General features: G+C 44.0%; 1 protein-coding gene across 1 annotated transcript in view; it reads right to left on the bottom strand.

Moving 5' to 3' along the window:
- Positions 1-14,282, bottom strand: part of LOC135084402 (serine/threonine-protein kinase MARK2-like) — a 122,099-nt gene that overhangs the window by 40,220 nt on the left and 67,597 nt on the right. Inside the window, exons 3-9 of the mRNA XM_063979178.1 lie at positions 10,044-10,161; positions 9,001-9,149; positions 8,093-8,200; positions 7,212-7,334; positions 5,937-6,072; positions 1,363-1,498; positions 207-391 (exon numbers count right to left, since the gene is read on the bottom strand). Of these exons, the coding sequence (XP_063835248.1) occupies positions 207-391; positions 1,363-1,498; positions 5,937-6,072; positions 7,212-7,334; positions 8,093-8,200; positions 9,001-9,149; positions 10,044-10,161 (955 nt within the window). The remainder of the gene's footprint in view (positions 1-206; positions 392-1,362; positions 1,499-5,936; positions 6,073-7,211; positions 7,335-8,092; positions 8,201-9,000; positions 9,150-10,043; positions 10,162-14,282) is intronic.

Below are 14,282 nucleotides of genomic sequence, written 5' to 3'. Positions count from 1 at the left end.
CACATATTTAATTAATCATTACTCCCGGAAAACTTACCAGGTAACCCCATTATTTTGTACTAAATGACTGGACTACCGTTGGTGCTATTGAAGCATTACTGCACACCATAATCTCCGCATCTCAGCCGACTAGCAGCCGTGAGGCTCGCGCGACTAGTTAAGTCCGAAATCTACTAGTTAATATGTCCACTCACTCAGCGACTCACCTATCCGCTTGTGATCTTTGAAGTCCTGCTGCGGTTCTATGTAAGGCCGCAGTTCGTCCTCCTCATAGCCCGTGTTCATCCATTTATCCCGCATGATGCTTTCAAGCGAGGCGCGTTTAGCCGGGTTCAATACTAGGAACTTTTTCAACAAGTTCTCGCAATCGGTCGACATGTAGAATGGTATTCTGTAAAAGAAGAATAAAATTGTATGAGTAACTTATAAGTGTATGTCTGACAAAAGAAAAACCTTGATAGATAAATAGTTTGATAACCAATAACGCCACTTGTAACTCAAATAGTGCTGTGCTTATATAACTTGTCTTAATAATCTCGTGCGACTAGTTTATTTTGCCTTTACACTTTTTGCCTGGTCAGAGCATCTATAGTAAACATATCTCGTTTGAATTTGCGTGTATACGTACACGTCTCGCGTCCCAACCAGTTTGCACTTCCGCATATCTCACACGACTAGCGGCCGTAGCTACGCGGGAAGTCCCGCTAGTTACCTTTACTTCCCCCGAAGCACATCTCCCGCGACTGACGCGACTAGTCTTGCATCTCGCGCGACTAGTGGCCGCAGCTAGCGACACTACTAGTCCAACTAAGTACCCATAATTCCACCACAGCATATCTCGCATGACTAGTCCAATATCTCGCACGACTATTCCCGCATCTCGCGCGACTAGTGGCCGCATCTCGTGCGACCAGTCCCGCTAACTAGTGACCGTTCCCACTAGTGACTAACCCACTAACTAGTTACCTGTACTTTCCCCGTAGCACTCGCTCGCGAAGCTCCCGCAGCGTGGAGCCGTCGAACTGCAGCGAGCCCGAGACCAGCGTGTAGAGGATCACGCCCAGTGACCACAACACATCTCGCGCTACTAGTGGCCGCAGCCTGAAAGACTAGTGGCCGCAGCCCGCGCGACTAGTGACCAGTCACGCTAGTTACCCATAATTCCCCCGCAGCATATCTGACGCGACCAGTCCCGCATCTCGCATGACACTAGTGACTAGTACCGCATCTCACACGACTAGTACCGCATCTCACACGACTAGTAACGCATCTCACACAACTAGTCCCGAATCTCGCACTACTATTTCCGCATCTTGCACGACTAGTCTCGTATCTAGTACTAGTCCTAGTCCCGCTAGTTACCTGTACTTTCCCCGTAGCACTCGCTCACGAAGCTCCCGCAGCGTAGAGCCGTCGAACGGCAGCGAACCCGAGACCAGCGTGTATAGGATCACGCCCAGTGACCACACGTCCACCTCAGGGCCGTCGTATTTCTTGCCTGGAAGTATTAATTATTAAATTAGTAACTTTTAAGTGGAACTGGATCGGGGACACTCCGAAGGGACCCCTATCGCATCACCAAGCAGGTTCTAAAGTCGGATTCTTTAGAAATTTCCCTATATGTAAACAAATATGGCCAACTGACATTAAAACATTTTTAATCTGTGCCCTAGTGAGGCGACAAAACCTTTCGTTAATCGCGGATTGTAATTATTGTAGTACTTACGTACCTATAGAAAGAATTTATAATGCTTTATAAAGCAGTGCATTAAACAATTAGTAGTACCTACATTCAATGAGGAAAAATACATTATTGATTAAGACCCTATTTAAATCTATTTAAATGCAATCAGTAATAAAAATGATTGAATAATTGAAATAAAATCGATTGAATTTACCGATTATTGTCTATGACTTACAGGTTACAACACTGATGTGTCAGAGACAACATGGAGATAACACATAATTTTAAACTTCAAGTCAATTTGAAAAGTCTCACAAATTTTCATCGTCCACATATTTTGCTAAAATAATTTGTTTAAAGATTGATTCCAAACTTGTATAATCGTGAGAATAAAGTTGATTTCATGGGCTTGTGAAATAATGTGTATGATATTATGAACACGCAAGTGATTATGGTGTAATTGTGTGCACAAGTGTTTGTTTACATTTAAGGAAATTTCTAAAGAATTTAGGTATAGATTGGAACCCCCAATGAAAACGCAAACGGGGTCGCCCCAAACAAACTTGGCAGCGCACTGTAGCAGACAAGACGAAGAAGATCGGCAAAACTTGGAGCGAGATCAAACGCGATGGAGGACTGTTGTGGATGCTCTCTGCCCCTCTATGACACATTTAAGTCAAGTCAGTTTACCAACACAGCAATGGGTGCGTGACAGTTTATATAAGTTTATATGATATAAATTCATTTCAATAACGTTCATATTGTATAATAAACGTATGTTATAATAACACTTGATATAATTTTTTAACATATAATGTTTACTTCATATAATAAATCATTTCTAATAATGTCATTTCAGATACCAATCAAAACGCATAAAGACATTTGATATAAACCTTACTTAATCTAAGACTCATTTGATGTAATTTTGTTTAATATAAATAATATTTCATATAACCATTACATAAAATAAATATTATTTGTTTTTTTTTTTTTTTTTTTTATGTGATAGGAGGCAAACGAGCAGACGGATCACCTGATGGTAAGCAATTGCCGTCGCCCATGTACAACGACTATTTGGTATAAGTACTCTTTAATTGATATAATTTCTGATAGATATAACTTTTAGTATGTTCTTCTTTAGCTTGACTTATAAATGACTTTAGTGACAAAAACGAATCGCCGTAAAACCGACTCCACGTAGTCTTGTCTGCCCTACCCCTAGAGTGTAATTTAGAAGCGCGTAGGCACGGAGGGGCGAGGCGGCCCGCGGGCTGAGGAGCAGGTGGCTGGTAGCGAGGCGCCGCGGCTGAGGCTGGCCGGCGAAGCCGGCCAGCAAGCCGAAGACGCGGTGTCGAGCGAAAGCCATCTGCGACGATTAGCACGCGAGGGACCGCCAGAGCCCCGCAGTGCCGGAGCCGTGACAGAAGTCTCAAGTTTTTAGTCAAATTTGCATGCTGCATGCCTGCTTGCTTGCTTGCCTGCTTGCTTGCTTGCTTGCCTGTTTGCTTGCCTACTTGCTTGCTTGCTTGCTAGCTTGCTTGCTAGCTTGCTTGCTAGCTTGCTTGCCTGCTTGCTTGCCTGCATGCTAGCTTACTTGCTAGTTCGCTTACTTGTTCGCTTGCTTGCTTGCTTGTGTGCTAGCTTGCTTGTTTGCTTGCTTGCTGCATGCAATGCTTATTATAACAATTGAACTTTATATAAAATTATTATTGTTATATGATTTAAGTTTTATAGGAAAATAATTTTATCTCATTTGATTGTTCGACATTTTATTTTTATATGATTTGAATGTTATTTGTTTTAAATAGTATACATTGTAAGTTTTATAGAAAATATTCATTATATCAAACCATTTTATATCAGTTGTTAGTTATTTGTCTTAAAATTATTCGTTTTAAAATTATATTATTCGTTTATTATAGTAAATAATTATTATATTAAATGATTTTATATAATTTGATGTTATATCCTCTAATTATTATATGATATGTAGTTATATCATACATTACACACCCACACAGCAATATTTTGGAAAATTACCCATATCTATAAAAATACTTAAACCTACTGTTCACAGAGGCGTATTCTTCAGGGCATATGCTTAAACGTGCGCGAGCGCACGCAGGAATGTCAGTATTGAACAATAGTAGTAGTGACGCGTGAGATCAGACGGATTTTCTAAAGCGCAGTGGGAGGTTTAGCGTAGACTCATTCTTGCACCATCATTGCAAAACAACTAACAAAAACATTTCACTCGTAATCTTACGTTATGTGTATAGGTAGTGGCCTGCATCCGGCGCCTTCCTTTTACCCTTATGAGGTCGTCGATACACCTTGTGACATCTTTCGCTGCGCTTTTCGCTACGCAGTCTCCACTCCAGAACCTTGCTGCCCCATTGGCATCCAGCACCTTCCTGCTACCTTTATAAGGTCGTCAGTCAGTTCGGAAGGAAGTTAATATCATAATAATACCTTGGAACAGCTCCAACGCCGCGTACCGCAGAAGGTGTCGAGCTCTACGTGAACTCGTCGGAGCCCGAGGCCGGTCGTCTGTCCACCTTGCGTGACTGTACCTTGGAACAGCTCCGGCGCCGCGTACGGAGGGCTCCCGCAGAAGGTGTCGAGCTCGACGTGAACTCGTCGGAGCCCGAGGCCGGTCGTCTGTCCACCTTGCGTGACTGTACCTTGGAACAGCTCCGGCGCCGCGTACGGAGGGCTCCCGCAGAAGGTGTCGAGCTTGGCGCCCGGCGTGAACTCGTCGGAGCCCGAGGCCGGTCGTCTGTCCACCTTGCGTGACTGTACCTTGGAACAGCTCCGGCGCCGCGTACGGAGGGCTCCCGCAGAAGGTGTCGAGCTCGACGTGAACTCGTCGGAGCCCGAGGCCGGTCGTCTGTCCACCTTGCGTGACTGTACCTTGGAACAGCTCCGGCGCCGCGTAAGAAGGTGTCAAGCTTGTGGCGCCCGGCGTGAACTCGTCGGAGCCCGAGGTCGGTCGTCTGTCCACCTTGCAGGTCGGTCGTCTGTCCACCTTGCGTGACTGTACCTTGGAACAGCTCCGGCGCCGCGTACGGAGGGCTCCCTCAGAAGGTGTCGAGCTTGACGTGAACTCGTCGGAGCCCGAGCTCGGTCGTCTGTCCACCTTGCGTGACTGTACCTTGGAACAGCTCCAACGCCGCGTACCGCAGAAGGTGTCGAGCTCGACGTGAACTCGTCGGAGCCCGAGGTCGGTCGTCTGTCCACCTTGCAGGTCGGTCGTCTGTCCACCTTGCGTGACTGTACCTTGGAACAGCTCCGGCGCCGCGTACGGAGGGCTCCCTCAGAAGGTGTCGAGCTTGACGTGAACTCGTCGGAGCCCGAGCTCGGTCGTCTGTCCACCTTGCGTGACTGTACCTTGGAACAGCTCCAACGCCGCGTACCGCAGAAGGTGTCGAGCTCGACGTGAACTCGTCGGAGCCCGAGCTCGGTCGTCTGTCCACCTTGCGTGACTGTACCTTGGAACAGCTCCGGCGCCGCGTACCGCAGAAGGTGTCGAGCTCGACGTGAACTCGTCGGAGCCCGAGCTCGGTCGTCTGTCCACCTTGCAGGTCGGTCGTCTGTCCACCTTGCGCGACTGTACCTTGGAACAGCTCCGGCGCCGCGTACGGAGGGCTCCCGCAGAAGATGTCGAGCTCGACGTGAACTCGTTAGAGCCCGAGGTCGGTCGTCTGTCCACCTTGCAGGTCGGTCGTCTGTCCACCTTGCGTGACTGTACCTTGGAACAGCTCCGGCGCCGCGTACGGAGGGCTCCCGCAGAAGGTGTCGAGCTTGGCGCCCGGCGTGAACTCGTCGGAGCCCGAGGTCGGTCGTCTGTCCACCTTGCGGCTCGGTCGTCTGTCCACCTTGCGCGACTGTACCTTGGAACAGCTCCGGCGCCGCGTACGGAGGGCTCCCGCAGAAGGTGTCGAGCTTGGCGCCCGGCGTGAACTCGTCGGAGCCCGAGGTCGGTCGTCTGTCCACCTTGCGTGACATACCTTGGAACAGCTCCGGCGCGGCGTACGGCGGGCTCCCGCAGAAGGTGTCGAGCTCGGCGTGAACTCGTCGGAGCCCGAGGACGGTCGTCTGTCCACCTTGCGTGACTGTACCTTGGAACAGCTCCGGCGCCGCGTAAGAAGGTGTCAAGCTTGGCGCCCGGCGTGAACTCGTCGGAGCCCGAGCTCGGTCGTCTGTCCACCTTGCAGGTCGGTCGTCTGTCCACCTTGCGTGACTGTACCTTGGAACAACTCCGGCGCCGCGTACGGAGGGCTCCCGCAGAAGGTGTCGAGCTTGGCGCCCGGCGTGAACTCGTTGGAGAACCCAAAGTCGGCTATCTTGATATTCATTTCGCCGTCTAGCAGAAGGTTTTCCGCCTGGAATGTTAATAAATAGACAGTTTGACACCATACCCCAATAATTCGAAACCACAACTGTTTTAAAAAGACTCTTCATTCTGGTCTTAAAAACCTAATTTATTTTAAATTACCTGTAAATTAAGATTTTTTGTTGCATTGTAATTGAAAAAAGTAGTTTAATTGGGTTGACAAAATAGTGACGTCACTTGCTTGTAGTGCATACAAAATCTATGGGAGAGTTTCGTTTTGACAGTTTTAAAAAGTACGTCAATTGACTGTGGTGTCAACATGTCTATTGCTTTGTGTAACTACTGTACCATAAATCATGTGAGTGGGCTGAGACAACAAACATAAGAGATGGCTTAACCGTACTGAGCCCTCCGAAGCATACAACAACGTAATTTCTTCCTCTGTATATCAGATTCATACAAAAGACAGTAATTTTACACTAAATGTATTGTAACTAATCATAAAAACTCATAAAACTCATTTATTTCTGTAAATAGGCTTAAAAAAAGCACTTTTACACGTCCCAGTATTAACCCTACCACTGCTTCAGGACAATAAATGGGCCAAATCAACCCAGAACCTCCGAATCTGAAAGCCTAGGTCAAGTTACAAATATTGGCATTTACCATTTCAAGTAAGTTGAAATATGATTATGTTAAAAATGGCAACGGGACTAATCTCCCCTTCCCATAACTGCAACTCCTGTATAGCCAGGATCTACAGCTTAGCCTCCAACCAGTGAAGGTTAAGTCTCAAGGGATAGCTTACTGTCTTAGAAGTTGGAACTCGCAACGAATTTAATCAGAGGTTATAGGAGGAATTTGAAATAAAAATATAACGACCGTTAGGGTATTGTCACTTTTTTATGCAGAACAAGGCAGGTATTTGACCGCAATCGCACCTGATGTTAAGCGAGATGCTATCTAGGATAGGATAAGCCGCGTAAGAATGTCTAGGCCGTATAGCTCGGATAATAACTTACAGTTCCGTCCCAAAGACTTCGGGAGGACACCGTCAGGTTTTAGTGAGTAGGCCATGCCCATCTGTCAGTCAGAACCTCACATAACCCACTGGTTCCCCCGGGCCAGTGGGTATGCAATTTCATGCATTTCCTGGCGAAAAAAAAGGTTTTTTGCCGAACATCTTACTTTGAGATCCCTGTGTATGATTCGCTTCTGGTGGCAGTACTGCACCGCGGAGACGATCTGCCGGAACTTGGCACGCGCCTCCTTTTCCTTCATGCGCCCGTGGAGGACCAGGTAGTCGAACACCTGGAAACAAACACAAACAATATAGTGAATTGAGCTTCTGTGACTCGTCTTGGCGTGGGCTCCACCGTGCGTCTAGATGTGGGACGGGGCAAGTAAATTACTAAAGCGTGATATTACTTTTGAGTGTTAATTTTCCACAACAATTTTTTTCGTGGTTTCGGACCAATTACGTGATAATAATAAAATGAAAGTAGCAGCGTTTACCAGAAGCAAATGCAGGGTAGTGTTACGAATACTCGTTATACTGCTGCCTCGTTCGTTCGTTCTTAGTTGAACCAAAGGACACCCACTGCTGGACAAAGGTCTCGGACAAGAATTTCCACATCTATCAATCCTGTCCTACCCGCATCCAGGTACTTCCCGAGACCTTCATTATCGTCGGTCCTCACTGCTTTACTTCTAGATAAAACCAAAAAGTACAGACGACAGAACATCACAATGAACAACACTGCGCTATCCAGTGGAGTAACTATACCATCCGAAGCCCGTGGCAAATTCTGTGCATCCTTGGCGTTTAATAAATAAAATAAATCATTTATTTGCTCAGAAACATGGTATCTAAGTTAGTTTAAGTTTTTTTTTTCTAGGTATTTCTCAGGGGAACCCCGGGACCATCGCCCTGAATCATCGCGATTAGGGTCGGCCGGGGGCCCTTGGCATTTTGCCAGCCCTGCCACCATTGTTTTAGGTACTATTTTGCAACCAAATGTATAGTCTAATGAGCTATCGAATGTATTTTATTGTAGTGATATACTGACCTCTCCCCCCGACGCGTACTCCATAACAAGATACAGAGTTTTCTCCGTCTCGATCACCTGGAACAGCTTGACGATGTTCGGGTGGTCGAGCATCTTCATTATCCGCACCTGGAAGCAAACAATAGCGATAAGAATTTTAGATCAATGCCTAATGTAGCGGATCACCTGATGTTAAGTGATTACCGTCGCCCATAGACACCCGCAGTACCAGGGGCGTGCGTTGCCTGCCTTTAAGGCAGCTGTTCATTTACACAAATCTGGCAAAATTTTCTATTAGGATACGTTTTAATTGTCTATGATGTTCAAAACAAGGTGTAAGGTACACACACACATTTTTCTTTCTTCTTGCGTTATATTTTTTATCTTTCTAGGTGTCACTTTGGTTCTATGCGATGCTATGCGATGTTGATCCGAATTCTAGTTCAAAAGTACGTTATCGCCTTTAAAAACTTGTTGCAAATGTAAATCCATTAAATAAGACACAGAGCTATTAATCCAACCACTCGTTTCCACCGCTACAACTCCTGTGTAGCCAGGATCTATAAACTAACTGCTTGAAAGTGAAACGGAAATGAAACGTGTCTCTCTCACCTCTCTGAAGAGTTTCTGTAGTGAAGCGTAACCAACCACACTTACACCAGAGCCAAATGGGACCAGTAGAAGTAGACGTCTCTGGTGAGATTGAGAGCCCTCGTGCTCACTTATTTATTATTATTGCCCGATGAGCTGGAACCATCTACGACTGCCAGAAAAGCCCATACTTTCCATTCTTCAACTTCTTCCAAGAAAAAGATTTTCTTCCTACCGTGTGGATCTGGCAGAACACTTCTTCCAAGGTGGATCTGGCAGAGCCAAATTGTACTAGTAGAAGTAGATACCACAAATTTGGGAATGTAGATGTGTCTCACCTCTCTGAAGAGTTTCTGCAGTGACCCAGGGTTGAGCTGCGTCTTGTCAATGATCTTAATGGCCACCTCCTTGCCGGTGGGCACGTGTTTCGCCAGCTTCACCTTCGCGAAGTTGCCTTTGCCGATCGTTTTTAGTAACTTGTACTTTCCTGAAAGAAAATTACAGGAATGATTAATATTTATATCAGTAGTTTGTTAGTGTTGGTGTCATGGTTGTGGGCCAAAATATTGAGAATTTTTGGTTTCATTCAAACAAACGAGGATATAAAATATGTAGAACAAAAAATATGAGTAATGTCTAGATTATACATACACCTGATCACTGTTAACCGAGTTACACATTAAAGTAAGATGCTTATATGCATTTGAAACTTTAGCAAAATGCAAAATCAGTTGTCCATATTTATTGCAAGATTCCTTCAAGAAGTGACTTTGAGCCTTCTTATTAGGTTCATAGAACTCAACGCTGGCAACTCACAATAGTTAAATTCATCATCATCATCATCATAACGTTCAGCCACGTCCATTGCTGAACATAGGCCTCCCCCAATGATTTCTATATTGATATTGACCGGTTGGTAGCTCCATCCATGGCTTGGTCCATCTTGTGGCTGGATGTCACACGCTGAGCTTTCCGGAACGTGGCCTTCACTCCAAAAACTTGCTGCCCCATCGGCTTACGTTCTCTGCTCATTTTCACTTGCTATTCCGTCGGGCTATGTCAACGACTTTAGTTAATTTACAGATCTCCTCATTTCTGATTCAATCTCGAAAAGAAACGAGCATAGTCTCCTCCATAGCACGCTGTGCAACTAAGGCCTATCTATAGTGACAGGCCACGTTTCAGTACCACATGTCGTTATTGGTAACACACACTTGAGAGTAACTACATGTAAAGCCCGGTGCGACTGGCACCCGCAAGAGTGTGCGAGCGCGATAGCAACATAATTACGCGCGAGCGATAAGGATGGGTAGCTTGGGGTTATTGGACAAAATTCTACGTGCTCACAGACCGGGCTTTACATGTAGTAATGTATACTGACCGATGTGTGGCTCCTCGGAGGCGCGCGAGCGGGACGACACGCGGGTGCTGCCCTCCGACGAGCCTCCGCCGCCCGCGCCCATCTTCACCGAAGACGACTTCACCTTGTCCGAGTGACTCTGTAACGGAGAAAAATCATCATTTTAGTATACTTTTACTAGTTGTGGGAGGTAAGTAATAAGTAAAACTCGAATACCACTATAAAAATGAGTGTGGGATTATTCAAATTACTAAAAAAACTAGGGTTCTTGTAAAAAAAATGTCATAAATAATGCGCCGTCACCAAGAAACAGGGTACGCGTTCACATAGCTCGCTAGTGTAGGTACGTCGCCACATAAATTGGAACTCAAGTGGGAAAAACAATAAAATTATGGTCAATAATGGTCACACGGACTAAAATAAATTCTACAATCACCACCATCGCTGCCAGAATGGGTTTTTGGGGTGATCTAGGTTAGAGTGGAAAGAGACCACACATCGCGCACTAAATCCAATCAAAGGCTAAGTGCGGTTTTGATTGCCCTGCTAAACTGTCATTAGGTCACTCAGTCTCTACTATAGGAGCACGAGTGCACGACCCTCTCTATGGGGCTGCAATGTACCTACTGTCGTAAGAGTGAAGCACTGGCTATTTAACTAATGTCGTTTTGTCAAATGTTTATCAGTTCATTGTTCGCTGCGAATTACGTTTCCACAGGTTATTCGTAAAGAAAAAATGTGACCCTCCGCCCGCACCAACTTTTTGTAACATTTCCAATTTATGGCAAAGTAGCGTTTGATCGCAATCTGACCCAAATACTAAAAGAAACGAACGAACATGACCAAAAAGAACTCTGCTTTTCCAAAATTTATCTAAACTTGTATTTCTTTTCTGAACTTTATTTACTTAGTCGAGATAATGAATAAAGTTTTGAAAATGACAAAAAATCTCGTCTGAACTTTGTTTGTAGACATTGTTATAGTCTTTGTTTATTTGCAAAAAATGAAACTAAGTTACTGTCCATGTAACTCATTTAGAAGTATACAGGTATTTTGGATATAACATGGAACAATATTAAGTGAAATAGAAAACAACAACACATTTCATATTAAATCTTATCAAAAAACCTTAACAATAAAAAAATCACATTTCATTCAATAGCTCGTATACAAAAGAAATCAAAGACTTCAAGATCGTATCTTTACAGTTTATAAACGTATTTCCTCCACTGTATTGTATTTCACTGTTTACCCTGAAATAATGTTTTTCATGAGCCCAAGGCCGAATAAGTTAGCCGCTTACGTATTTCGTGACCGAACTACGTAGCGCCCGCTACGTAATACCATTTACGTTCGCGGGCCCAAAATAGTGCCCTGAATGGCCCCGATAACAGAGGCTATTTAAGGCATATCTGACTGCACGCAGGCATCTGAGTAAATTAAGGCGCTATTAAACTATGTGGAGCTAAATATAGTTAGCGAGAGAGCCTTCCTTATTATGATTACACTAACCTATACTATACAATACAATACATTGAGCAAGGTTTTTATAGTCTATACATTTTGTAAAAGTTTGTTACTAACATACCTGTTAACCCTTCAAATAAGCTAAACACTACATAATAAATGGTCGCCTAGAATTTTAAACCATATACATACTAAATAACTTGAAGCCCCGATCAAGGACAAAAGAATGAATCAGTTAAAAATAACCCCGAAAACGATAAAATAATACATGACGTATCCGATAAAGTAAAACGCAAATCATAAAATGATAACGGGAATATCCTAAAAATAGATACTGATACATATTCATAGTGTCATAAAGAGGAAAAAGGGGTAGAAAAGCTTGAACAAATGGACATATAGAATCCAGATATAAACAACCCGGAACGTGCTAAAGTGCGCAGATATGAAACAACGCTCGTTCCTAAATAATATACGATGGGACGGAATCCGAGACGTCCATAAACCTTTGACACTCGAAAGGAACAATACAGATGAATATTTATAAAGGGGCGACAAGAAGAAATGAGACGAAATATTTCGGATTACGGGAATATAGAGTTTGTTTGAAAATGCTCACAAGTCTGGATGGTCCGATTTCAAGGAAAAATCTTAGACCATCTATTTCTTTTATTCCTCGATTTTGAGGTCATGATTTCAAAGGGAAGAAACACAATTTCTTAAGAAATTAAGTCATATTTTTGCTATTTCGTTTTTGACTATCAATTTATTACTTGGTACTAGCCTACTAGGTATTTGTTGTTGGTAAGGGGATGAGGTTGAAAAAAAATCTCATTTTTATTAGTCTGATGAGTTTCTACTAATTTTTACTTTTTAACGCAAGTAAAACAAAGAATCAGATAAAATTAAGGGTCACAATTTAATTCATTCATTGTAAAGTACACACTTCGTCCACTTCCATAAATCACTTAGAAGAATTGGGAGCGAAACGGCACGGGCTATTCCGGGGTGAATGCCTTCCTAAATCCGGGATAACGGTGTTCCCTGAGGAGCAACAAACGGAATGAAGAGATAGCGCTTGTATCTGACTGAATTACTGTGGACATGGCAGTTGATGGATTATACTTAGCTCTTTTTAAATATTAATTAGAAATGGTTAAGTTAGAGGATAAGGGGGTAAAGGTTTACGTGTTGCTCTCATATACTTTAAGTATTCATTAACTATGTACAACATTCAAATTTTAGACAAAGGTTTGAAGATCTTTTGGTGATGTCTCCTTACCAATCTCACCTAATACTCAACAACAATAACAAGTCAAAACAAAAAGGTTTGAAATCAATAGGTGACTGCCTAGTAGTAGTAGTTAGTTGATTCATGATCCTATCAGGTGACCTACATACCCAGTTTAAAACACACCAATACCTCGCAGGAAAAGGTCAATAATAACAACTCAAAACAATTCACGCTTTTTTAATTAATTACATGTGTTTTGGTGGCGTGACAATTTGGAAGGCCACGCGAAGGAGCGGCCTACAATGTCCTTGGAACGAGACCTAGTTGGAAGGATCTAGAAGACATCTTTGCCCAGCAATGGGTCTTAATCTTACACTAGAACACAAACAATCATTTATTACTTAAAAAGGGCGTGGATTTTGCACCTGGGGAGATGCCAAGCAGAAGTTTATGTTCAGTAAATCTCGGGTGGAATTGTCGATCGTTCCTTGGAAATCAAGATTACCGCAAACTCGGTCACCTCGCAATGCAATCAATGTAATACATAAATCAATAATGGCGAGCCATTAAAAGGGCATAGACCCTCGGAACCACCTGGGGAGCTTGCCAAGTTTGTTATAGTAAATCTTGAACTGGAATGAGCGTCTGCTGGGATTAACGGTTTAGGAAATGAAACTACGAACACTGAGGTTTTATCCAAAGGCAGAATTACAAAAAAGTCAAACCCGTCATGTTATAAGCCATGACGAACGCGCTCGTCAAAAGACACCAGCTGTTTGCTAATGACGAATTTGTAAAACTAGAGAAAGTGTAACGTCACACACATGGTCAGATTTTCTGGTGAACAGAAACCAGAACGGAGGGTGGTAAAATGGGACTATTCCCACCTCTCGTTCTCACCGCTGCAACTCCTGTGTAGCCAGGATCTACAGCTTGAGCGCCAATAAAAACCCAACCGGCGAAAGTCAAGTCTGTCCCAGGGTAAAGTTAAACTGTCATTGGACCCGCAACGATATTAATCAGAAGAACATAGGAGGAGTTCGAAGTTAAAAGTGGGGGGAGGGGGGGGGGGGGGTTATAAATAGTTCAAACAATACCCCGTGCAGTTTCTCGATGGCCTTAGCACGTCGTCGCCTCCGCCACAGCTTGGAGAGGAAAACCGGAGCCAGGAGGGGGAGGACCCGGTGCCTCATCGTCTGAGGGTTTATCTTGCCGGCTGTACGGGCGGGCGCCCGTTAGTTACTCCCGCAAAACCGCCAACAGATGGCGTTGTTCGAAAGTTCGCCTTCAGGCGTGTCGTATAGATGGCGCTATTTCGTTCGGACGAAAATTTCGATGTTTTAATACACTAATATCGTGAGCACTTCACAAAACACTGTTAAGTCGGTCATGCACGCAAGGACTTTGCCTTGTTTTACTACACAACACTTAACCGCTATTTTCTACGCACTGCAGTTGTAGGTACTTTATTTAATTGAACGCAGTAGTTTTTACCGACCGACACCGGTCTCACTTCTTGACGAGACTTTTGTAAGTGTTTTTAAACGTTAATTAACAAT

The sequence above is a fragment of the Ostrinia nubilalis genome, chromosome 26, assembly GCF_963855985.1.
Source record: "Ostrinia nubilalis chromosome 26, ilOstNubi1.1, whole genome shotgun sequence".
Lineage (NCBI taxonomy): Eukaryota > Metazoa > Arthropoda > Insecta > Lepidoptera > Crambidae > Ostrinia > Ostrinia nubilalis.
The sequence above is the reverse complement of the archived record's forward strand: the minus strand, read 5'-3'. Positions and strand labels throughout refer to the sequence as shown.